Genomic DNA, 25896 nt, shown 5'->3' on the forward strand with positions numbered 1-25896 from the left:
TGGTGCACCATTAAAACAAATTGTACAATTTCAAAGAAATACAGTACTAAATACAGCATCACAAAGATGTTATCATCTGTGCACATTTTTATTTAATAGTTAATTCAATCTTTTTAATATCATGTTATCCCAAGGTCACTGATCTTTTTGTTTTGTAGAAACCTCAAGGTAAATTATTTTGTAAAGTAGAGGAGTGAACATTGTTCATAAAGTTTTACAAATGCAGATAGAGGATTAAGGTTATATAGATAATGAATTAAGAACATGTTAAAATCTCTATGGTAGATATTCTTTTACAACCAAGATAGAGACAACTGAAAAGAGTTATAATGAAGCCTTGCAGTATTTGCAGCATTACTTCAACGCTCTTAATCTATATAATAAAAAATAAAACTAAAATAACAAAATCATTCTACAAACTAAATACATTTACAAAACTTGGAATGGAGCTTGAAAGATGCAGATCAGCTTCTGAAATTAAACCTGTGTGGAAATTTCTATTAATGTACTGAAACTTTTAACATGAAGGTCATTCAAGACAAACAGTTAAAACACCATTTTAGTTTTACATTATATATACTGAATGTTTTCGTAAGAATTATGTTATTGATGGAACACAATACATTCACAACCTTCAGCATATGTTTTATTTAAACAATTTCTGATTATAGTATTGCCATGTTTTAACAAATTCTCATTGTTAGCAAAACTTTCTGCAACACTTATGAAACAAAAGCTTTGAAACCGCAGTTCTGCATCAAACAAGGCTTGAATGGCATTTTACAGTTAAAAGGTCGATTTACAAAAAGGCCCTTTTTTTAATTCAATGTATACTCTTCCAGGTTTGTCAGCTTAAAAATGCACTTGACACTTTAAATTCAGATTGTAATGTCAAGAAAACCCGCCATCAGACTCCTACAACATTAAACACAGTGACCCTAAGCAATATGGGGGAGCAATAGGGAAACGTTCGGGTTGAGGAACTAAACTGTCATGCTTTGGTTCAGTAGGACAGACTTATGACATTATGAAGCTTTTGTGTCCAAAGTGAAGTTTTAGTTTTTCAAGGAGAGATGTTAATATACTTTGATTTGAGAGTGACATTAACCAACATGTCATAATAACTATCATAATACGGTATACAGTTAGTCAAAAGATGTGCAATGTATAATATGCTATTCAATGAACTTAGACTCAACTAGTATAGTCTTAGTGAATCAGGTAATACTATAACTGGAAATAAAGTTCATTGCAATCAAAATACTCTGACTTTTATATTGTGACACAATATTTATTGTAATAAACCAGACTGTGCATCTAAAGTACGACTTGCCTTCCACTGAGCTGAGAATACAACCACCAGAGGGCGATGTGAATTCAGAGGACAACTGAAACTGTCACAAAAATTCCCCAGTTAAAAATCCAGTCAGCAAGTGGTTTAGATATTAAACTGGACTGTACTTAAAATTACATCTTTGATCAGATGTATTTGTTCATTTGTGCATCCTGAACAAAGGCGATTATCTGAACAGAAAGGTGATTTAATGTAAACTGACAAAATTCTCAGATCCATGGGTTTGTCAGTTGACAGCAAAATACTTCCAGTCCCCAAGAAAAATCTCCTTATCATTTATAGATCATCACTGATCCATGATTGTCCTGCAAGTGAAATTTAAGTGTATTTACACTTCTCCTCTGGTACTTAACTTAAGTGACAAATACAACAGTTTGCAGTGAAAACAGTGTTGTGGCTTATTATCAAAAATGAAACATGGACATTTTATTTGAATGATTTCAGGCACTGGTGACGGTAGTTTGGTGTATTTTCCTTTAACAATAGAGCATGAGAGTCTTCTTGCTTAGTAGTTCTTGCTTTGTAGTTCTTGCTTTGTAGGTCCTTGCCACATAAGCATATGAAAGTGGGTTTACGAACAATCACAAAGGCAGAAGCTAAAGAAAAAAGACAAAGCACAGACCCCCTCACCAAAATGTATACACTAAACCTTTGAGTCCTCTGTTGCTCTTTTCCTGCTCACAAATACTAAAACAGGCAAACACAGTGTGAGCCATACAGCTCAGCTGTGAGCGTTCACTCTCCTCCTCTCCCCATCAGTCAGACTTGTCCTTCTTTTTGCCTCCTCCTACGGGAACTTTGCTGACCACTGCAGAGCCGACAGCAGTCACTCCTCCAGCTACAGCGCACACTCCTCTAACCAGCCCCACTCCCATCACAGGCACAGCAGCAACAGAGCTGACGGCGGTCTTGGTGAGGTCCAGACTCTTTCCTCCTATCCAGGTTACACCGCCCACCGTCGCTCCTAAAGCTCCCTTGGTGGCACCGTACAAACCCCCCGCCAACCTGCCAAGCATGCCCGGCTGTGTCTGTGGGTGGTCCTTGTTGTCGTCTGATTAAAAACAACAAGAGCAACATTTTAAGATTCAACATGTCACTGCCAAATGACAAAGAGTAAGAGGACAGAAATGCTCCAAACAAGGGCTTCAAATTACGATTATTTACATTATCAATTAACCTGACAATTATCTTCTAAATTAATCTATTGCTTGTTTGGTCTATGAAACATCAGAAAATAGTGAAGATTGCACATCGCAATTTTCCGAAAGCCATGTATTCAAATAGTTACATTCAAATTCTGTAATTTGACTAATCGATAAATCAACTTATCATTTCAGCTCTACTCCAAATATTCTGCATCTTCACAGGCCTTTTCAGATTTTTTTTTTTTTTTTTTTTTTTACAGCAGGGGAAGTGCAACTTACAAAACAATGTGTTACCCATGATAACATGTTACACAAGTGTAACCCTTTTGCCAACCAGCTCGTTATTAACAAGGAATAACTACAGTATATAGACTCCTTTAACTTCCAAATTTAACACTGGCAAAAGAGACATCCCGATGTATAAAACCTTTGTCTAGGGTAAAAGTATGATTCTAGCTTCGAAATAAATGAAAGGATTCTCAGGTATAATAATTTATAATTTGTCAATAAACAGGTACCTCTAAATGTAATTACTTTGTGGTTATTTTCCTTTTACAGTGTTGATTTTACAGTGTACAAATGCGAGACTCACACAGTGGATACGTTTTATGCTTTTATATTGAAAAGGTTCAGTTTTAAATCAAATGTATTCACTATAAGAAATTCCCCCGACATAAATTATGCTAGCAACTTTAGCTTAGCTCTTCAGAAAACTATTTAAACGAGTCGTCTGCGAGTCCTCCGCAGTCCTCCGAAACAAGGGGAAGTTTTCCAAGCGTGCTGAAGCGCGGTTTTCAAACACTTTTTCTAGGTTTTGCTAGCTCGTGTAATGTGCGGCCACAGTCACTGCTGCTCCGTCCTTCCCGCTTCTCGGGTGGTGTTTTTTTTCTCTCTCTACGCTCTAGTGTTGCGTCATTACGTATACTCTAGTAAATCAAATAATAACAAAACAAACATTACTGGGTTTCTTTCCTATTGAATAAACTATGAATTCTTCTTCTATTTATAAACTTTTAACACTATGCAAATGCATATTTTAACTGTATAATAAACAAAGAAATGATTTATCACAAATGAAATTACAATGCCTCAATGCAATTATAATAATGAAATGGTATACATTCTCATAAATAAAAAAAAACAAAAACACAAAATACCCTGATATACTAAATAATCAGGTTATTACACAAGATTCTGCAAAATTGCCCATGACACTAAGGCTGATTACATTCATTAGTGATTAATCTGTTTTCCACCAAAATTTCCCAGAGTTCAAGGTAAAGTCTTCAAATCACTTGTTTTGCCCGACCAACACTGAAAGATATTCAATTCACACTGGTAAACTGAGAAAAACACAAAATCATCACATTTGAGAAGCTGGAAATGTTTAGTATTTTTGCTTGAAAAATTACCGACACGATTAATTGATTATCATAGTTATTGATTCATTTTCTGTCCATCAACTACTTGTTTCAGTAGTGCATGACACAAGGTGTTGTCTTCTTTACTTGGTTTAGATGCTTGCACGCATATTAAAATACACCATATCTACAGCAGGTAACTAGAGAGGAAAGCATGGATGTAAAAAGAAATGTTTTTTCAAAAAGACAGAATCAGTCATGTAAGGCTGCAAATGACAATTATTTTCATTAGCGATAAATCTGTTGTTTATGTTCACAATTAATTATTCACTTGGTCTATACAATGTGAGAAAATAATTTAAAATGTCCATACAGTTTCTTAGAGTCCAAGATGATGTCTTCAAATTGCTTGTTTTGTCCAACCATCAGTCCAAAAGATTCAGTTTACAAATGTATAAAACAGAGACGAAATCGAAGAAGCTGCAACCAGAGAGTGGTTGGAGTTTTACATTAAAAATGACTTACAAAATGTATTGATTATCAAAATAGTTGCCAGTTAATTTTCTGCCAATCGACTTCTCAATTAAATCGACTAATTGTATCAGCTCTACAATCATTTACTTTTTCCACAGGTTTGTTACACCCTTTCAGTTTAATTAAATTTTAATTTTCTAGGGCAACTGAAATTAAACATTGTTACAAAGTGCATTCTTTTTAACATACACACAGCAACATTTACACTTGTGCCATAACTCAAATATAAAAACAGCCATAATGTGTCAAAAATGTCTTTTGTAAAGAAAGCACACACCTCTGTCTCATAGGAACACTGACCTACTGAATCTGCACATATGAAGTTTACCAGAACAATCACAATAATGTAGTCCCTCATTCGTCCAGGAGTGTTCTATCGTAGAAAAGGTTTCAGTCGTAGTCATCTGGACACTGTTTTCAGAATCAAGACGTTTCGGCTCCCATCCGGAAGTCATTCTCAACTGTGGAAAAAAAATGGGACGGGAACTAGAAATTTAAGCTACTCTGTGTTACATAAGCCCTGCCCTCAGGAAGGAATCTACCGGAGTATCTGTTAATAGCTAGTTTCACCTGAAACTGACCTAATAGTTGCCATGATGCCCCAGTAATCAGTAATCAGGCCTATTGTTTTCTGACTGCACCTCCCTCATCACTGTTCAGTACCTGATTAGCATGTGATTGGCGTGACCAAGGTGTTAATACACTGTGATAGACTTTGGGCAGATTGAATGTCAGACCACCATTTCTGTTCAAAGAGGGGTTCTCTTTTTTCACAAAAATGGCTGTTTGAGTTCCCGAACCAGATCCAGAGCCGAAACGTCTTGATTCTGAAAACAGTGTCCAGATGACTACAATTGAAATCTTTTCTACGATAGAACACTCCTGGACGAATGAGGGACTACACCGTCTTATTTTGAAGAATTTTGGGCAGAAAACCGTGGCTCTGGTTCGGGAACTCGAAAACACAGCCAGGAAATTAGCAGACCACAGGAACCATCTCCGTTTTAATCTAAGATGCAGGCAGAGCAAGATTATTCCCAAGAGCCTACAGATTAAACCACCAGTAAAAGGACACAGAGCAGAGAAGATTTGGAGAAGAAACCTGACCCAGATGCTTAGTGAAAGGATCAGGGAAAATAACTCAAGAATTGACAATTTGAAGAACAGAATAGAATTTTTGCAGAAGAAGTTAACAAGCATTGTCCCAGAAGAAATCCTCAAGAGTGATGGATTTTACACAGGTAGCACAGGGTGCACAACATAGGAAGAGCAAGGAGCGGCAAATTAAGAAATTTAACATCCTTTTGAATAAGAAGAATTTCGGAAAGGACCAGCACAACAGGAGATCAGGGACTGAACAAAGGGAGACGTGTGCTAACAGAAACAGTTGGATCAAAAACTTATCAGACTGCATCCTGACACAGGCGGAAAAAGATGTGCTCTCCAAAGGGCTCAACTTTTCAGTTACATCCAACCACATCCCTACAGTGGACTACATCACAGCCACAGAAACAGCCATTAGGAAGAACAACATGACTGAAGCAGAGGCTGCAGACCTGAGGCTACGTGTCACAGCAACACTAAAGAGTGCCAAACCACCTCCTTCCAACATTACATCCGAAGAGAGGAGGGCACTCTCAGCACTGCAGAAGGATCACAGCATAAACATTCTACCAGCAGACAAGGGTCGCTGCACTGTGATTCTGAACACAGCCGATTATGAAACCAAGGTCAACAACCTTCTTGAAGACACAACCACATATCAAAAACTTAAAAGAGATCCAACCAATGGCTACAAGAAGAAGGTTATAGACTGTCTACAGAAGCTTGAGAAGGAGGAGGTGATAGACAGGCCTCTGTACTACAGACTATACCCTGGGGAAGCCATTCCATGCATCTATGGCCTTCCCAAAATTCACAAAGAGAATATTCCACTCAGACCCATCGTTTGCAGCACAGATTCCATCACATACAACGTAGCCAAACATTTGACTACAATCTTGGCTCCGCTGGTGGGGAACACAGTACATCATGTGGAAAACACACAGAAATTTGTGGACAAAGTGAAACATCTCCAGTTGGACTCAGATGACGTAATGGTTTCTTATGATGTTGTGTCCTTGTTCACCTGCATCCCGACCTCAGAAGCAGTGAAAGCGGTGAGGAGAAGACTGCAGGAGGACTCCACCTTGCAGCAAAGGACCAAGCTTACACCTGAACACATCTGCAAACTATTAGACATCTGTCTTAACACAACCTACTTCCAATTCCGGGGACACTTCTACAGACAGATTCACGGCTGTGCTATGGGCTCTCCGGTCTCTCCCATTGTGGCCAACCTGTACATGGAACAGTTTGAGAAGAAGGCATTATCCTCGTTCTCGGGCACACCACCAAGTCATTGGTACTGCTACGTGGATGACACCTTTGTGAAAATCAAGAAACAAGACTTGGAAGCGTTCTCAGAGCATATCAATACTGTGGACCCCAACATCAAGTTCACGCGTGAGGACGCCAAAGAGAACCGCTTGGCCTTTCTTGATTGTTCTACTCTCAGAGGAGAGGACGGAAAGCTCCAGATAGAAGTGTACAGAAAACCAACACATACGGATCAATACTTGCTCTTTGACTCACACCATCCACTACAGCACAAGCTGGGTGTAATCCGGACATTACAACCTAGAGCCTAAGAAGTGCCCACCGGCTCAGAGGGTAAGAAGGAGGAGAAAAGGCATGTCCAGAATGCACTCTCAGCCTGTGGTTATCCTACTTGGGCTCTCAACAAAGTTAAAAGAGCCAAAAAACAGGACAAAAGTGTAACTGAACCAAGAAGGAACGGTGTCTCCATTCCTTCTGTATCTGGACTGTCTGAAAAACTACAAAGGATCTTTAGACAGCACGATGTTCCTGTTTTCTGTAAACCAGGCAACACTTTAAGACAGAAACTTGTTCACCCTAAGGACAAGATGCCCACACAAAAACAGAGCAATGTAGTCTACTCCATTCAGTGCAGTGAGGAAAACTGCAAAGAACGGTACATAGGCGAAACCAAACAGCCACTTCACAAAAGACTTTATCAGCACAGACGACATGCTAACTCAGGATTACAGAGCGCCGTGCATTTGCATCTAAAAGCTACAAACCACACATTTGAGGACAGCGAGGTGAAGCTTCTAAGTAGAGAGAAGAGTTGGTTTGAACGGGGAGCCATTTTTGTGAAAAAAAGAGAACCCCTCTTTGAACAGAAATGGTGGTCTGAGATTCAATCTGCCCAAAGTCTATCACAGTGTATTAACACCTTGGTCACGCCAATCACATGCTAATCAGGTACTGAATAGTGATGAGGGAGGTGCAGCCAGAAAACAATAGGCCTGATTACTGATTACTGGGCCATCTTGGAAACTATTAGGTCAGTTTCAGGTGAAACTAGCTATTAACAGATACTCTGGTAGATTCCTTCCTGAGGGCAGGGCTTATGTAACACAGAGTAGCTTAAGTTTCTAGTTCCCGTCCCATTTTTTTCCCACAATTGAGAATGACTTCCGGATGGGAGCAGAAACGTCTTGATTCTGAAAACAGTGTCCAGATGACTACGACTGAAACCTTTTCTACGACAGAACAATCATAGTAACTGATTCATGAAGAAATAGCTAATCACCATATAAAATCCATAATCCTTATTTCCATATAATTTGTCCCACATTTACTTCTTTGATTGAAAACTGTGCTACAACATGATCTAAAACCTTTGAACACTTTGGGGTGAATAAACAGAAATGTCTCACTGTCACAGGACCTTTGCAGCTAAACTTACCTGGAGCTCCTGGTTCATCTTCGAGGTATGCAGGCATGTCCTCAGGCACCTGCTCCACCTGACTCATATCTCTGGGAAAATAAATAACACAATTACCATAAGAGACAGTGACACATAATAAACACAGATATACAATGTAGGGAACTACAGGGAAAGAGATTCAACATGAATGCTGCTACCTATAATGGTTTCCCCCGGCATCCTTATGTAGACTCTGTTATGCTGTAAACCCTGTTACAGCTCTGTGCCTGTTGTTGCATATATTTATGTGTTTATTCCTTTCTTGTACATTAAGAGGGCAACAGCAGAAACAAGTACCTGACTTTTGCACATTGAAGTATTCCACACAGAGATTAATACCTTGCTCACCTTGTTCTACCTGGTGCACATGTGCTCCTTTAACTTTCACACTGCGACAAGGCTACATACTATCTGTGTTATTAAAAGCCTTTAATCCAAATATCCAATTACACAAACTGTTTTCTATGTGACCGTCTACAGAGAAAGCCTTAACTGAACATTAACAGTAAGGAATGGGGCTGTAGTATGTACACAGTGTGTAAAGAAAATAAAAAGGAGCTTGCTTTGGGTGTGCTGCTGAACCTAAAACAAGGCAGACCTGTTCACAGTCTCTCACGGAGCTGAAGGCTACAACAGGACAGGTTAAAATAGTAGACAAGGTCAGAATTTCGAAACTCTAAACAACTGATGCTGAAAACAAAGTTTAATATTGAAATAGTATTAACAGTCCTTGTCTTCTGGACTTAAGGAAACAGTAATAAAACAATAAGATGACGGTTTAAAAGAATTAACTCCACAGCAGAAATCACATAAAGCTGTTACCCACATTACTTAGCTTTTCTGACTGTTTTAATTTGATCTCAGACCACTGTTTTGGCTTCGTTGCATACTGCTTTGTAGTAGTTGTAATGTTATTTTTGTCTTGGGAAGTCGATGATGCCTCGTTAAGAAGTTGTGAAATCTGCTCAGACGAAAGCGTTATTCAGTCATAGCGTAAAGATGAACAAAGGGAAGTCTTATTTAATACGAGTTTGGCAGCTGTCGTGACTATTAACTGGTAGGTAAACAACATTATCACCCTGTGCATCCTGGTTAGGTTTAAATATATTAATAGGAGCAGTTGGCTTAAGACCTAACGTTCAACGTAAACACTTGTGCTAGGTAGCTAACCTACAGCATTTGTTACGTGGAAGGTGGCGCTTACGTTAACTGAAGCTAACGTTAAACTACAGACAGTTAAATACGACAGCCGCGGGATGCTTGCTTAAAAGATGTCGAAGTCTTGTACAGTTTAACTTGTCAAAATTGTTGCCGCCTCGCGTTTAAAGGCAGAGAGTATTGTACTTATAATAACAACGCCTATGTGGTTGTTTTGTCTTTAGTCGCCATAAATAGCTTGTTCGTAGAATCTTCTAGCTGAGACATCCAAACAGACACGTCACCTCCGAAACACAAAACATCACTTTAACGTTTTTTCACCGTAAATCGGTCAACCTATCTGTCCCGCTGATACTAACTGTCGAGGATAGTTTGCTTTGAAGCTGGTTTGCAAGATAATATGGCTCAGTTTTTTCATTAGTAACGCTAGTGGTTCTGCAGAAGTTCTCGTGGTTGACTCTCATTGTACAAACTGAACCCCAAACTAGCTAATTTAGCACTTACCTTGCTTTGTAACGTTAGCAAACCGATCCAATGTACTGTACGGGACTTCAAACTAACTGAGCGAGATAATTTTCAGCTTCCAAAGGCCTGTAGCTGGCTGCTGGTGGTAAAGCTGATTTGTGTTGTCTGTCTGACTATATTTTGGAGGAGGACCTCAGTCTCCACCCATAAAAACACACAGAGGTACACTGTCTGCAGACTGGAGCTCCAGCTGCTGGCTGCGTTTACAAAGCCACATGCATGCAAATATAAGTAGTTACTGTTGGCAGAGAACATGTCCGACACTATTACTTCCCATTTGCTGTCTTACAATAGTTTTGTAGTTCAGTATTTTAGTTCACTCGCTGGCACACACACGGATTTTATTGTTGAATTCTTCTCTTAGATGTTTTGGTGATAATAAGGAACATACATGTCCCTTTCTGTTTGGGTACCACATTCGGAAATTATCGCATGGTGTAGTAATGCATGTGGGAACAGAAATTAAACTTCAAGATGAAGGTTTGTTTTGTACGGACTATAACTTTGGCGGGAGAAGACACTGATGATCAAGAACATTCCTCCTCCCTGAAAGCGGAAGTGACGTGCGTCCTGCGTTTAAATCCCAAATCAAAGATCGTCTCTTTTATGAATAGGTGTCACAGTGAAAAACAAAGACCACAATCAAATACACCTTTGATACACAGAATTGAAATGTATTTTCATGGGGAGAGCAAAAAGGAAAAAAAAAAGAAATGCATTAATGTAAACAAGGCTGGATTACCAACAAGGCAAGGGGAACTGCTCCTGGGCCTCAGAACCTCAGGGGCCGCATATTTATTTTGTTTTAGTTGGTTTGTGTTAATATAATTATTTCCACATTTGTTTGCAATATGCATCACTAAAGCATTTTATCAGCTGAAATGATTAGGGCCTTCAGACGGGTCCTGCGTTATTGCCTGTGTTGACTATCTGTTTTATAGAGGAGACCTGTGTGAAAATTTACATGGTGTATATTCCTACATAAATATTAGTGTTAACCAAATTACCCCATGTTCATTTGTGCATGAATATAGGTGAAGGCTTACCATCACAATAAATGCAAATAGAGTTGATCTTCATTCATTTTAAATATTAAGACAGCCAAATGCTGTTACATCCATCCACCTATCCACCCATTTGTTATCTATATCCACCTATCCCAATATCAAAAGCTGTTACAAGAAGATTTAATTTTGTAAGGCAAAACTTATTGAAGTGAGCACAAGCAAGACAATCTATTTCCAGGTGTTAATCTAAAGTAACAAAATTATTATTGTCCCGGGGGGAGGGGGAATCTTGTGGTAATAAAACAGGCCAATCTGACATGTTTGGCAGCATCTGTACCAGTATGCAATATACTTCCAGACACATTTGAAATAATTCAAATGTCATTTCAGTTCAATTCCATTTTAGGGAAGCACAATGTAAATTCCCCCTAGAATTTAAAAATAATAATAATGTAATGGTAGTGGTAATATTAATATTAATAAAGTAATAATGATAATAGGAATGATAGTGATAGGAATAATAATGATAATAATAGCAATAAGACTAATAATAACAATTGTAGTAGCAGTTGTCGAGCAGGAACACGGGGGGGAGCAGGTGGCCCACAACCACAGATCCAGTCTCTGCAGCTCCAGAGGCAGAAACACCTGCTGAAAGCGACAGAAGGAGAGAGGAGACGTCGAGTTAGTGACATGCATTAATGGGATGAAAATGCATACATTTCATGATCTGATTTGTCTCTGTTAAGAACTAAAGGGATCTGGCCTCACTGTTTGCTCTATGTATGTTCTAGTTCTGTCGTGAACTGACAAAGTCTCTTGGATGATGTCTGGATAAATGTCTTCAAAGCTAAACAGCAAGTTTAGTGGTTTTAAGAAAGTCGTTGGCCTGGATGAATGAGAATTTTCAGGCGTGATATGCCTGCTACCATTTTTTCAACATGCTTGAAATAGCCCAGAGGCACAGGTCTATTCTTTTGTGGGACTCACTGTATATCTGGGTTTAATAATTGACCTGTCATTATCACTTGAGGTAAAAAATGTATTTCTTAAAACACACTGAAATATTCAGTTAAAAACACTGTCTGCTAAGCAGAACACAACTAACACAAATAGATTAGAAATGCATCGATACAAAGTGTATTCCACCTCAGAGCATGTGAATGTTTGAGGCAGCAACAAAACTGGATGATCATAAGAAAGTTGTGCTTGTATGTTTACAGAGCATACATACTTTTTAAGGTACACCTTAAATCTGGAGCATGCTCTAAAGTAAATGGACTTGGTCTGTGTAACTCAAAAGAAAATTAAGGCTTTCTGTACAGGTAAAACATTGGAATCATCCAGTAATAAGACAGCAGATTAGTAACATCCCATTTTTCACATGCATACACTCAGTTGCCAGTTTATTAGGTACACCTAGCTAAAACTAATGTAGTCTAATACAACAATCCTGCAAGCAAATCCTAATAAATCCTATGAAGATGTTGTTGAAACTGTTTTAGAGAGGTTTCCGGTGTTTCTATTATTTTGTCCTTCCCATTTATATCAATGAGGGTAGGCCTCTCTGTAAAATGCAATACACTTCAGCAGCACCACAAACTGCAGCCTCCAAGTTGAATCAACACCTCTCTAAAACAGTTTCAACAAAAACCCAGCATGATAACTTTCATGAAGGTGGGATTTATTGCAGGACTGCTGTATTAGACTGTAGGCCACTTTAACCATTTTAATAGAGTTTTCTTTACAGAGGACATTTTAACACATGTTGCAGTTGGAAAAGCACAGGTGTAGATAATAAAATGAATGATTGCTGAATTCCATTTAGCTGCTTCGGCTTCATGGTGTTTCATGGTCCTGGTGTCATTGTGTCACACTGCCATGGCTTACTGGGTCACATGAACAGAACAGAGCCATCGTTATTGTTATTAGTAACACCTGTGGTTTTCCTTTTCCTATTACGACAAGTCAAAATGTCTTCCATGAAAAAGGCCATTTGAATAACACTGGAGTTAGAAAGCGGAAACACGGTGCCACGTGACTCCTGCTGTGTTTCCCGCCTGTATTCATAATGACTTATTTAGTACCCGGAAAGAGACGCAGAGTGACAGCTCTCGCCACTAAAACTTACTGTTTAGGCTTCATGTAGATGAGAAGTGTCCGTACTTCAGAGGAAGAAGACACCTTTATTACACCTGAACCAGAAGTTGAGCTGACTGCGGCGGCTGGTGGATTACAAGCTCAGATTTTAGTGTTAAAGAAGCTTTGCGAGTTTTCCTTTTGGATGTGAAACGTCCCGAGTGGCCCTACAGAGTCTGCTGTCTGTCGTCGCCGTCTGCTCAGCTTTCAAACAGTCCGCCGTCTGGGAAGAAGGCAGGTAGCTCGTGACAATGATGTTAATGAAAGCCCCCTTATAGCGTTAATGGCATCATTAGTATTACCAGAGGCGGTCTGAGCATGTGGACTTCCATCTTTTTAATGACCATGTCGATGAGTTCCTGCAGAGTGGTGCTACATTAGCCCACATACATTTTCAAAGGAAGTTTCCAAGATCCTGGTATTTATTATTTCACTCAATATTAGGAACCACATTAGTGCTGTTAACAGCAGCTGGGAATGTAATTAGATCCCGTGTTTTTCTAGTGATATTAAATCCTAAATGTTCAGACTCTCCTCAAGCAGTTAGCTATCACTTTTCTGTTTACCTCTCATGACACTGCTCAGTCTGAAGAAAGAAGGCTCATGCAAAGCTGGTATGTAGGCTGTCCCATTTAGTTTAAAGTCCCCCTCCAAAATGTGTTTTGCGTGTTGTTACTCAAGGGTGGAAGAAGTACTCAGATCTCGTAGCAATGCCACAGTGAAGAAATACTGTTACAAGTAAAAAAAGTAAAAGTACCCATTATGCAGACTGTCCCATTTCAGATTAATGTATATTATTGGATGATAATTATCTTCATGCTTTATTGGTTAACTCACTTTAATGTTGCAGCTGGTAAGGGTGGAGCAAATTGTTTTACTATATATTCTGCCAGGTAGCTTGTGAATTTCACCAAGGGATCAATAAGGTCTTATCTTCACCTGTAGTAGTAGTAGTAGTAGTAGTAGTAGTAATAATAATAATAATAATAATAATAATAATACATCATCAATTATTTGTTGATTATTTTTTGTATTACAGAGGGACAGCTCATGTTAGATGTTTTGGAGATAAAGTCAGAGAGGCCAGATTGAGGTGGTTTGGACATGTTCAGAGGAGAGACTGTGAATATATTGGTAGAAGGATGCTGAGGTTGGAGCTGCCAGGCAGGAGGTCTAGAGGAAGACCAAAGAGGAGATTTATGGATGTAGTGAGAGAGGACATGAAGTTAATTGGTGTGAGTGAAGAGGATGCAGAGGACAGGGTTAGATGGAGGCACATGATTCGCTGTGGCGACCCCTGAAAGAGAACAGCCGAAAGGAAAAGAAGAAGAATTTGAATCTGCAAAGTAACTATTAACTAAAGTTATCAAATAAATGTAGAGACGTACAAAGTAAAATATTTGCCTTTTGAATTGTAGTGGAGTAAAAGTATAAAGTAGCAGAAAATGAAAATACTCAAGTAAAGTACAAATATCTCAAAATTGTACTTAAGTACACCACTGTTGTTACTTCAGTTGGATGTTTGAGCTTTACTGTGCAGAGTTTGACACTCACCTTTTATTTAAGAGGCGACAACTAGTTTGGAAGCCAATCGTGGTTCAATATGCAACTTACACTTAAGTGTGATGTGGAAACTTGAAACCTCCAGGTCATATACACTGAGAATGGAGACATCTTGTCTCCAGTAGTTAATCTTTTGAAATAAAAAGTATTTGCAGTTTCATAGATTCTGTTTTTTTGTTTTTTGTTTTTTTAATGAGATAGAAGAATTAATTGGAAGAATAATTAGAAGAAATATTCTTAACAAGGTAATCAAACTTGTTGTTGAAAAAACAACCATATCAGACACCAGTTATTATTCCATGAAGATATTTTATGTCTTAAAATGTGTCTGGAGGGAATCTGTAATATAACTGGATCCAGTAATGATTGTACTCAGTGCATGTCCCACATACCTCTGCACATATAGTAGTTGTGTGGTCTTTTTAAATTGATCGCTTAATCTCTTATAAAAATGTTCAAAACCACTGTATAAAATGTTAAAAACAATTATGTCCACCACGAGATTTCTTACTCAGTCTAATATGCATCTAAAACAACAAAATGTTATTCATTTTAGAATTCTATACAAAAGAGAAACAGAAACATTTTACTCAGTTATCAATATAATAAATAACTTTCTGCTCATCAATGAATCAAATCACTTTCAGCAACAGGAGACATCGTGTTACTGAAACCATCCCCATTTGGAGCTTGTGCGTTATGTTTTCTTGTGACCAATGGCTGCATATTGACTGTGTTTGCTGATTAAACAGGGTTATAGTTTGTTACTTGCTCTAAACAGCTAATCAGGTTTGGTGAATATTAAAATGTTTGGCTTTTTGTGAAGCTGTAAACTAATTTATAACAGATACAGTAATAAATGGAGCCATCCTATGTCATTTAGTTACAGTTAGCAGTATGTGGCACAGATTCGTTTTCATGCGTAATGCGATTTAGGTTCCAGCAGGTGTCAGTGTAGCCTCACTGTTAGTAACTCCTCTGCAAGACCTGAGGATGGATGCAAGGACGGTGTCAACATGTATTTTTGTGAATTCATTCAGCAGTTGTGTAGCAGTGGACAAGCTCTGCACATCCAAAAATGCTTCTTGTTTTCTTATAAAAAAAATTTAAAAAAAGTTACACACACTGTTTGATGCAATGTGTCTTCAACAATACGCTTTGCTAAAGGGTAGGGGAATGGCGCTTTTTATCTTAAAAAAAAGGTCAAAAGTATTGAGTTTTCTAAAGGCCTCTTCTGTAACCAAAACTCACCCTTTGATTAGTCGATTAATTAGGCTAAGTAGTGGATTGGCAGCTAAAAAACAACTATTAAAAACTATTTTGAAAATCAGTCATTTATCGAGCAAAAAATGAAAACATTCACTGGTTCCAGCTTCTCAAATGTGACTTTCTGTTTTTATACCATTAAAATATATATCAATAAATATCATTGGGTTTAAAACTGTTTTACAAAACAAGCAGCATTTGACTTTTTTTGGGACTAAGCGGTTATTCAACTAAAAAGTGGATTGTTGCAGCCCCGGACGACTTTAATTAACGGGACAGCCTTTTGTTTTGTTGCGTGTCACTACGTGTAGTAGTATGAGTAGTGCCTTAACATCTCGAGTGATTTGTGAGAGTGGACTCTGTGCTTTCAGTTGTTTATTTTCAGATCCGTTCTCCCAAAGAATCCACGTGGTTGTACAAATAACATCACATCCCATTATTGGTAGATTGGTGTTTAATTTAGGGCTGGTACTGTCCTCAGAGGAGTAACAGGACGAGAGTCATTAGTTAGCTATCGACCCACTGGGCGAAATTAGCTCCCCACCACCCCACCACCCCTTCCCGTCTGCGAGAGCAAACAATATACTAACACAAATTAGGACTCGCTGCTTTGTGTCAATTGAGAGTCCAACAAAGATGCTACACAGAGTGATATGTCATTAGTGAGCAGGTGGGAAAGGAGAGCTGAGAGCTGTTGCCTCTCCAACTAAGTAATGAAGAGGTTCCCATGGCGACCAGGCTACCATCCCTGTGTCGGGGGGGAGCAGAGATCAAAGTCAGCTGTCTTCAATTCTGCTGTAAGTGGAGGGTTAAATGCTGGGGTTGCAGGGGAAAAGCCCCTCATTAAACTTAACCAAATCCCCTTTAAGACACAGCTGACATGTTACTCCAGAGGCACCAGGTACATGTTTTTAACACTCAACTCTCTAGAAAGAAAGCAAGACTGTCTGCAGGTTCAGGCTGCTGCTGTTGACATTGAACAAGGATCTGATTTTTGGATGTATCAGCTCTTTACTTAATGACTCTTATTTAGTATTTATTTAGTGTTTTGTGAAGAGTTTTTAGGTTTATAGCACAATTTAACTAAATATAAACACACCTTTTTAAAATATTGCTTTTGGTATTCACAGAAAAGAAGTATTTTTTTTTTGTACTGCATGTATTAACATAACATAATGAAGGATGTAACCTGGATTAACTGGATCGCTGTACAGCTTTTAGGAATTTAGAGACATTTTAAGGGAAAGATGAATTTATCTGAATTGCCTTGCCAGTTTATTTTAATTCCTAATAAGCAACCCTGTTGATCTGCTGTTGAAATCATGATTGTCATTTGTATTGTAGTTCATATTTTAACAAGAAAAGAAAAATTAGATTAGTTAAGCGACAGAAAATTAATCAACAACAATTTTGATAGTTGATTAATTCAGGTTTTGGACTGTGGGTGGAGGACAAAACAATTCAGTTAAAGATGTCACCTTGGTCGGGAAATTGTAATGGGCATTTTTCACTGTTTTCTGACATTTTACAGACTAAACGTTAAATTGAAAAAATTATTGATAGTTTAATTTATAAGGTATAATAATTGTAAGTTGTAGCCTTAATTTAAAAGAAATTTCAAGTTATTTCTAGTCAAGCATGCAAAGCAACCTAAAAAAGTTTACAAACAGGCCATAGATGAAATCAAACTCTGTGTTGTCGTGACCTTAAAGCTTTTACAAGGTGTTTTCACTTGTGTTGCATGTTTAGACTTCTTCTCAGAACTGTGCGAGTACAAACTGTGCTTAATAGGCCTTTTTCACAGCAGACATTTTGACTTGTTATGGTAGGAAGAACACATGTGTTACTAATAACATTAATGACAGCTTCGTTTATAATTAAACATATACATACCTATTAAAAAAATACAATACCAGGACCCTGAAACTGAAGCAGCTAAATGGAATTCAGCCAGCATTTATTTCATTAATTACACCTGAGCTTTTCCTAATGTGACATGTCAAAATGTCTGCTGTGGAAAAATCTTGTTGTTGTACTGTTTATCTGTATTATGGCTTTTAGTAGTTAAACTTTATAAACCATATTTTCAATCCAGGAAGCTTTAGCCAGATACAATACACCTGTGTGAGCTGGCAAGTTGTGTTGAATCATATTAAATTGAAACATACCTGAGCCGCTACTGAGCCATCATTATTACATTGAATTTTTTTAATTCAAACAAACAAACAAAAAAAACATATCCTCTCATGATGGTTTTAAAAAAATACCTCTATTGTGAAAACACAGATCCAACTGCGTCCACATGCTGACAGACCCTCATTTTAGACATCAGGTTGAAGAATAAGCAGAGACCCGTATATTGTTGAAAGGTATTATCTGTATGGAAGTAGTTGTTTTCAAAGTAGAAATTATATTTATAGCATTTATTTTTCTCCCATTTTTAAAAAAAAGAATTCTGTGCTTTTTTTTTTTTCTACCTCACATTGTTGTAGCATTTCAGACAGGAAATTCTTCTGTTTCGTCAATAAGCAGTAAATGTCAAGGAGATACCGCTGTTGCTTTTTTGTTGTTTTGACACAAATGTTTTTTTCCTGCTGCTCTTTGCTGGTTGTTTGGCTTTTGGTCCTAGCCTGAAAGGATTATCCATTAGCCTGACTTTTTGGGGGGCAATGGTGAGCACCGAGGTGTGCCCAGCGTTGTAGGACTGTCCTAATTAGATAACTGTAACCCTCATATGAGCAGCTACACTCCTGGTGGTCCGGTACTAGGACACATAGGGACAGACCAGGCTCAGCTATTCGACTGTGGAGAGCTACAAGAATATGCAGTGTGAAAGGCCAAACAAGGGGGGTCTCTCAAATCCTTTTTTAAGCCTTTTGTTATTTATACAGGGATTTATTTGTCATTAAAGAATAATAACAGCATTTGTGGCACAATTAGGCTTTTATCAGGTAAAAAAGTGGACATTTAAAACACTGAAAGGCAGTTTGATCTCATAAAAAATAACTTCTGTGCACCTGTGCATAGGGCTTTTTTTCATGTTTTGATGTAAACTTAAAAAAAAATTCAGCTTGTTTCAGGTTGTTGTTTCAGGCAAGTGTCAACATTGCCCTTTGTTGACTGGCTGTAACCTGTTTGCCTAAAAACCTGCTGGTGCCTCCGCCTCACCACAGTTTTCTCTAGCCACGCTGCCTATTGGGTTTTCTCTTGACGAGCTCCCATGTTCAAGTTTCTCCTCTCTTTGCACATTTTTCCCATGAGCCAAGTTTAATTTAGTAAATCTCTAATGTCCAAGGAGGAATACACCTGATGTGTGTGTGCTTTATTTGTTGTTCTGGGTCATGTTACTTCATTACTCTCTACTGTTTATTGATTTCAGGTTAACCAGTCTGTGTGCATGACTTTTTCTGCAAGTCTAACTTTTCCAGATAGAGGGGTCTGATCATGTTGACGTATTGGTTCTGCTGCTACACCGCACCATCTGTGTGAGACCTTAATAACTGGGCTGGTGATTTATTGCCTGTACTCAGCAGTGTCTTTTTGAGAGGAGCCCAGACAAAAGCCAAGACCCTCACCCTCCCGCTGTTTTTAATAGTTCTTTAGGATGTGCAGGGGAAAAAAACCCAGTAGTAATGTGGGGGTTTCAGCCTTTAAGGAGGTGAAGTGAAAGAAGATGATTGCCCAAAATGAAAGTAGCTCAGAGAATGTGAGATTTTTTAAGATGGTTCAAAGGGTTGTCTACAAATTGAGCCAAAATGTACATCAGTTTTATGCTTGGTAATAAGAAATTGTCTTTAAAAGTTAGTGTAGCAATTAAAGCAAAGCTTTGAGACTGCATCATCCCGTCACTTCAATTCCGAAGGCTGCTATTTTGGCCACGTTGCTACTTGGTAAGCCTTCAGTGACCCCTGTCCTCCTCTCCCATCCCCTCCGGAGGGCGATGAGGTGCTGCTGGAGAAAAGCCTGTCTTATCTCCCTGCTGCCCTCTGAAGCAGTCATGTTTTATGTGTTGTAGCTCTTTTGTTTCCTTGTTCACGGCCTCTCCCTGATCACTCACACTCATTCCTCATGGAAGTTGTTTGAAGGTCTAGAATAGCTTTGGAAAAGAAGCCCCCTTCCTCCTCCTCTCTCTCCTCTTCTTCTTCCACTCCTCTGTTCCCTCTTTATTGAATCCTGCCTCCGTATCATTTATCTCTGCACCCCCCCCCTCCCCTTTTTCCTCAGTTTAAGGGGGCCATTAGGGGGCATCTTCTTTTCTCTCCCAGCTGGGTTTGTTGACACACAGTCAATCTACGGTTCCCTTTCACCTCTGCCACCCCTCTTTTAACTCTCACCCCACACACACACACACACTCTCAGCTCGACCCTCCGCTTTCCCTGAACAGTAAAGCTGCCACAGCTGTGGACTGTATTAGCATAGCTGCTGAAGAGCGGAGGGGGGTTGCTAAATATATTGGAGCCATTACCTTTTGTTCAACAGTTGACGTTTTTAAAACATTTCAGCTTCTCTCTGTGCAAAGGGAGTGAAGAGAAAAGGATGCCACGGTGATTTCAGTGTAACAGCTTTTTAAATATGGGAAATAGAAAACAAATCACTGAAAACAAGTCAATATCTAATTAGTGCAGTCAGGAAAAAAGAAATTAAAAGAAAATGTCCTAGAAAATAAACAAGCAATCAAGCCCATATTTACCATGTCAATTAAAAATAAAACATTGTTTTCATGTCTGACATTCAAATTTCATTTGGAGCTGATAGCACAGAGCAAAGGAAACTTGCATTACAGCTCATAAACAGTGATTGATGTTTCATTTAGGCTGAATGATTTATTTTTTTTATTGCTGTCAGCAGGTGCAGGAATGAACAGGTCCAGGTCCAGCTGGGATAAAAAAGCCCCCCAGCCTCCAGTCACCAGGATAACCCGCAGCTCCAGCTCCCAGGCTAGGCACAACGACCCGGCAGAGAGCCAGGACTCTGGGCCGGGACCGTATGGAAAACAACGAAAAAAGCAAACGGACTCTGCTTTGGCCCAGGACCTCAGCCAGATGAGTGTGAGCGGACAGGACGGTTTACCTTTAAGGTGAGAACACATTACAGTAACTTTAAAGTTACTTTATTTATTTTTAATGAATAAATGATAAGGAAAAGGAAATATTACAACTCTCATTACAGCTCCCAGCAGTCATAGAACATAAATAAGAGCAGGAAGCTCAGATCAGTGATTAACAAACAGAAAACATGTATATCAGTAAGTACAAAACAAAAGGTACAAATCCCCAGTTCGGAGTGGAAGCCATATCTGGTCAAATATATATTAAGTGGTATAACTTTGTGCCAGCTCGCTAGACATGGTTTCTTGTCTGTGATCCAATTTAAAACAATACTAAGAGTCTACAGCTATGCTTGTGGCTCTGTGAAGCTGTACTTAGGCACAGCTGTGCTTTCAGCTAAATGCTAACATGCTAATGTTTACCAGGTATAAAGTTTACCATGTTCACTAGCTTAGTTTAGCGTATTAGCATGCTAACACTTGCCTATTAGCACTAAACACAGAGCACAGCTGAAGCTGATGGGAATGTCATTATTTTTGCAGGTGTTTGGTCATAAAGTGTTGGATGAATTTAAATGTTGACCTGATGGTGGTGCTAGAGGAAAAGTCAGGGAGCCACAATAATCATTAGGATTCATCATCTGGGGAACATGTCTGTACAACATTTGCGCCAGTCTATCAAGTAGTTATTGAGTTATTTCACAGGAAAAGTGAAAACTAGAGGAAAAGGGGATCACCAAAGTCAGTGGGCTTCATCCTCTGGTGACATAAATGCCCATCCAATAAGATTATTAAGATATTTCAGTCTGGACCAAAGTGGTGGACGAACTGACCAACACACCTAAAATACACAGGACAGAAAAAGTTTCTTTCTATCAATAACAATCAGCAAGTAATATTGTACCATTCTTTATATAATCCCTAATTTGCAAGTATCTGTAAGAATCCTGTTTGGGGAGATTATGTCTCTTGGTTATACTTAACTATTTAATAAAAAAATAATTCTGTTGCAAGTAATCATGTCGGGGATCGTCCCATATGTGATCAGGATGTTTTCACGTGTCTTTTCTTGGCCTGCTCTCCAGTAAAGGAAAGATGTCCAAAGGCAGCAGTGACCCTGTGCAGGCTGGTCAGTCCTCTGGGTCCAGATCTGATCAGGGCAGTCCTTCTGCGTTTGCTGCCAAGTCATCATCCCGGGGCGGTCTGGCCTCTGTTTCTCGGCTGGTGAAGCTCGGCCGCTGTAAGAATGTGGTGGTGGTGGCCGGAGCGGGAATCAGCACAGCCAGCGGCATCCCAGATTTCAGGTTGGTGTCTGTGGATTTTGTTCTCTCTACACCCTCATCTTTCTCTTTACTATTTTGTATTAGTCTTTTATTTATTTATATTTATTATGTTTTGTTCAGTTCCACTCTAAACTTAAAGTGTAAACTTGTTTAGTGGGTATATAAACCGTCCAGGAACAGATTGGCTCTGGTTTCCTTGGGTCGAGTGTTTCAGAAGAGACATTAAACCCTTGAAAAATGTATGAGCAAGAAACTTCCTGTAAGCTGCTCTTTAATGAAAGCACCATGTCAAAATGTCTGTACTTCCACATTTTCAGAACTCCAGGAACAGGTCTTTACGCCAACTTGGAGAAGTACAACATCCCTTACCCCGAAGCTATTTTCAACATTGACTACTTCTCAAACGACCCGCAGCCTTTCTTCTCCCTGGCCAAGGCTCTGTATCCCGGCAGCCACCGACCCAACTACATACACTACTTCATCCGCATGCTTCATCACAAAGGCCTGCTGCTCCGAATGTACACCCAGAACATTGATGGACTGGAGAAACGTGAGATCTTTTTAAAGGGAACAGCTAGATCGAATAGATCTTTAAATTAAACTGTGGGCTAGCTGAAAGTGCATGAAGTTTTTAAAAACATACACAATAAAATGTAAATGTAAATTCAACTGCATACCCATCACCCAATAACTTACCTACAAGCAATGACAGACATTTTTAACATGTATGTAACCAAACAGAAATGACAAACTGTCATTGAAGACATTTACTTAAAAAAAAAAAAAAAAAAAAAAAAAACTTTATTCATTCATTCATCATGGACAACATACATTAATTACCATCATAAATGTAATGTAAATGTGTGATTTTTCTTTTCTGCAGTCCCTGGGCAGGTTGATGTTATACATGATAAGAAACAAACAAGACATACAAAAGGCAGATAAAACATCAGAACTCATGTATAGGAGGATACAGCATGAATGAAAAGAAACCCAATAAAATCTGTTATAGAACAGAAAACAACAGAAAAGACCAAACTTCACAAAGGAATAAAAATACAATAACATAGAAGGACTTTGTGATGCAGTTAGTTGAATAGTGACTCATACATGCTGAGACATCAGTTCTGCATATTTTAGCCAAAAATGCCTGTTTATTTTACACTACTTCTGACATGTTGTTCCAAAGCATACCAAAAGTTTGTAGATTAACCTCCTATTTTCCAGGTTCCATGAGTTTCCATTAATTTTGAAACACAGAAAATCAACCTACAGAGACCTGAAATGTTTTTTTTCCCAGAATGGATGTCCTTGTTTGCTCTTGATGTCCATCATAATATTTAATAACTTTCTTCACAGTGTGTGGCATCCCAGATGACAAACTTGTAGAGGCTCACGGTAGTTTTGCCACAGCTTCCTGTCACCTGTGCTACACTGCATACCCTGCTGAAGAGGCTAAGGTATGTATGGTCAAAAACTATTCAAATTTAGTACAGTAACTCACTGCATTTGATGCTACAGTAATGTGTCTTGTTTCCCAGCATGCCATAATGAATGACAACGTCCCCATATGCACATTCTGCGCTGCAACAGTCAAACCTGATGTTGTGTTTTTTGGAGAGGACCTTCCTCAGAAGTATTTCCTCCACACTAAAGACTTCCCCAAAGCAGACCTGCTAATCATTATGGGCACATCTTTACAGGTAATATTTGTATTCAGTACTTTAAATGGGTTTCTAGTACATTTTGTGAGTTTTCAAATTTTCTGAGCTCACTTATATCAGAACTAAAATTAATTGTTTCAGATCGAGCCATTTGCCAGCCTGGTGAATACAGTGCGCTCCACTGTGCCACGTCTCCTCCTGAACCGACACGCTGTGGGTCCCTTTGAGAAGGTCCCACTGCGGAGAGGAGACCACATGGAGCTGGGTGACCTGGAGGATACAGTACGGAGGTTTGCTGAGATGCTCGGCTGGAGCGATGACATTGAAGAGCTGATGGGGAGCCAGGAAACACTGGTGGGTTCCATCTTTTAAAGAACTTTTTGCAGGTTATGCAAGTCTCTCTTTGGGTTCTTTATTCAACCTTTTGTGAAATCAAAAGGAAAAGTAGGGAACATAGAGCAGAAAAAGCTTTGGTGATATTATACATATAAACCCAAGCCAGTGGAGATACTTATGGGACTTTAAAAGAGTACTCTACTGATTTACCATTCCACTCCTATAACATTGTCAGACTCACAATGGACAGTTGTATCATATTGATGCAGCGGAACCAGAGATAGCGTATTTCTTTTTTCTTTTTTTTCCTACACATTCTTCTTCCTTGTCAAAACCTTGCACCTACATTACCCACAATGCAACTCAACAACAAGTGACACTTAAAGCAATTTATCAGATTTCACACAGCTCCCTCTGGAGCCAAAAAAGGCTTTATACAACTTTTTTTTTCACATATACACATTCACATTACTCCCCAACAGACTTTGATGTGTAAAATCAGTGGAGTTCCCCTTTAACTATCGCTGGACTCTATTTTATAATACTTTTGCTGACTATGGCAAAAATTTCTCTCTCTGCAGAGGTTCCCTACATTGATAAGCAGCCCTCCGTCAGTGAGCGGACAGACACCTTGCCAGAGCAGAGGTGCTTCAGAGTCTCCAGGTAGGATGGAGACATCCAGGCCCAGACCAGGAGCTCAAAGAGCAGCCAGCAGCGGCAGCGAAGAGACAGACTCGGAGACAGACAGCAAGAGCTCTGCATCATCCAGCCTGAGCAACTGACTCTGCATGTTTCATAAACGATGGCACTGGAAAGGTTTGATACAGTTTCTTCTCTCTTTAGTTCACACTAAGACTGTTCTCCTGTTAACATGTTACTGTTCATCTGGTTATTTTCTGCTAGTGGCAAAATGGTTTTTGTTGTGTGACAGTGCATCATTTTACTTCTTCATCTGGGAGTCACAGTTCATGTTCATGCTATGTTCATATGTAAATCAAAAAACCCTATTAAATACAGTTTATCAAGCTCAGCAAGCATACTTAAAGCACTTATTATAGAGGGAGGGTCCATCCAGAACACTAGTAAATAAATATCTGAACCATGTAACAAAAATCCTAATGTTTCTTCAGGTGTTCTTATATGTCCCATGTCAGTAAACTTGTTAATGTTTTATATATAAGCACAACACTGTACTTTTAACAATATTTAATAAAAGTATTGGGTAATTTGCATCTTTTGTCTTTTTTTAATAAGGTTTATGTATTATGCATCCAAAAACGACAACTATTCTTATTCTCCAATTTATTAACGTTTCAGTGGAAGCCTTGCTACACAAAGTGTGGTGCTATTTACAGTATATAAATGTGCAAAAAGAACAAAACTGTTCCCATAACATATTCTTTTCAGATGAAGTTAACATGCAATTTGGATTTATCCCACTATGACTGTGGAGGAAAAAAGGAATTTACATGGGAGCACAAACTGATCTACAGATACATAAAGACAAATTAAAGGGAAAAACCTGCAGAAATGAGTGGAGAAACCTAACAAACAGCCACTGAATGGTTTGATAAGTATCAAAATCTTGTGAAACTTAAGTTCTGGCCTTTGCAGACGATGAGTTGTTCTTGAGGCTTGTGGTTGCCCAACACCTCACTAAGACACTTAATGTTGGTTT

General features: G+C 38.8%; 2 protein-coding genes across 7 annotated transcripts; one reads left to right on the forward strand and one right to left on the reverse strand.

Annotated features, from left to right (window-relative positions):
* Positions 1 to 69: 69 nt before the first annotated feature.
* Positions 70 to 10113, reverse strand: tmem263 (transmembrane protein 263). Of its 2 annotated transcripts, none has more exons than XM_044193956.1 (3): positions 9892 to 10113; positions 8209 to 8279; positions 70 to 2405 (listed from the first exon to the last, which is right to left on the reverse strand). In XM_044193956.1, exons 2-3 carry the CDS (start codon positions 8273 to 8275, stop codon positions 2110 to 2112), a joined length of 363 nt encoding a protein of 120 aa, XP_044049891.1. In that variant the 5' UTR covers positions 8276 to 8279; positions 9892 to 10113; the 3' UTR covers positions 70 to 2109. The 2 variants fall into 2 exon arrangements, with proteins under 2 accessions (XP_044049891.1, XP_044049892.1); XM_044193957.1 differs by lacking the exon at positions 9892 to 10113 and adding an exon at positions 8388 to 8411.
* Positions 8560 to 25450, forward strand: si:dkey-103i16.6 (uncharacterized protein LOC557125 homolog). Of its 5 annotated transcripts, none has more exons than XM_044193949.1 (8): positions 8560 to 9286; positions 20734 to 20965; positions 22021 to 22239; positions 22536 to 22768; positions 23578 to 23678; positions 23760 to 23921; positions 24024 to 24236; positions 24800 to 25450. In XM_044193949.1, exons 2-8 carry the CDS (start codon positions 20745 to 20747, stop codon positions 24998 to 25000), a joined length of 1350 nt encoding a protein of 449 aa, XP_044049884.1. In that variant the 5' UTR covers positions 8560 to 9286; positions 20734 to 20744; the 3' UTR covers positions 25001 to 25450. The 5 variants fall into 5 exon arrangements, with proteins under 5 accessions (XP_044049884.1, XP_044049885.1, XP_044049883.1 ...); XM_044193950.1 differs by having other exon boundaries at positions 20737 to 20965; XM_044193948.1 differs by lacking the exon at positions 8560 to 9286 and adding an exon at positions 12934 to 13296.
* Positions 25451 to 25896: the final 446 nt, after the last annotated feature.

The sequence above is a fragment of the Siniperca chuatsi genome, linkage group LG4 (assembly GCF_020085105.1).
Source record: "Siniperca chuatsi isolate FFG_IHB_CAS linkage group LG4, ASM2008510v1, whole genome shotgun sequence".
Classification (NCBI taxonomy): Eukaryota; Metazoa; Chordata; class Actinopteri; order Centrarchiformes; family Sinipercidae; genus Siniperca; species Siniperca chuatsi.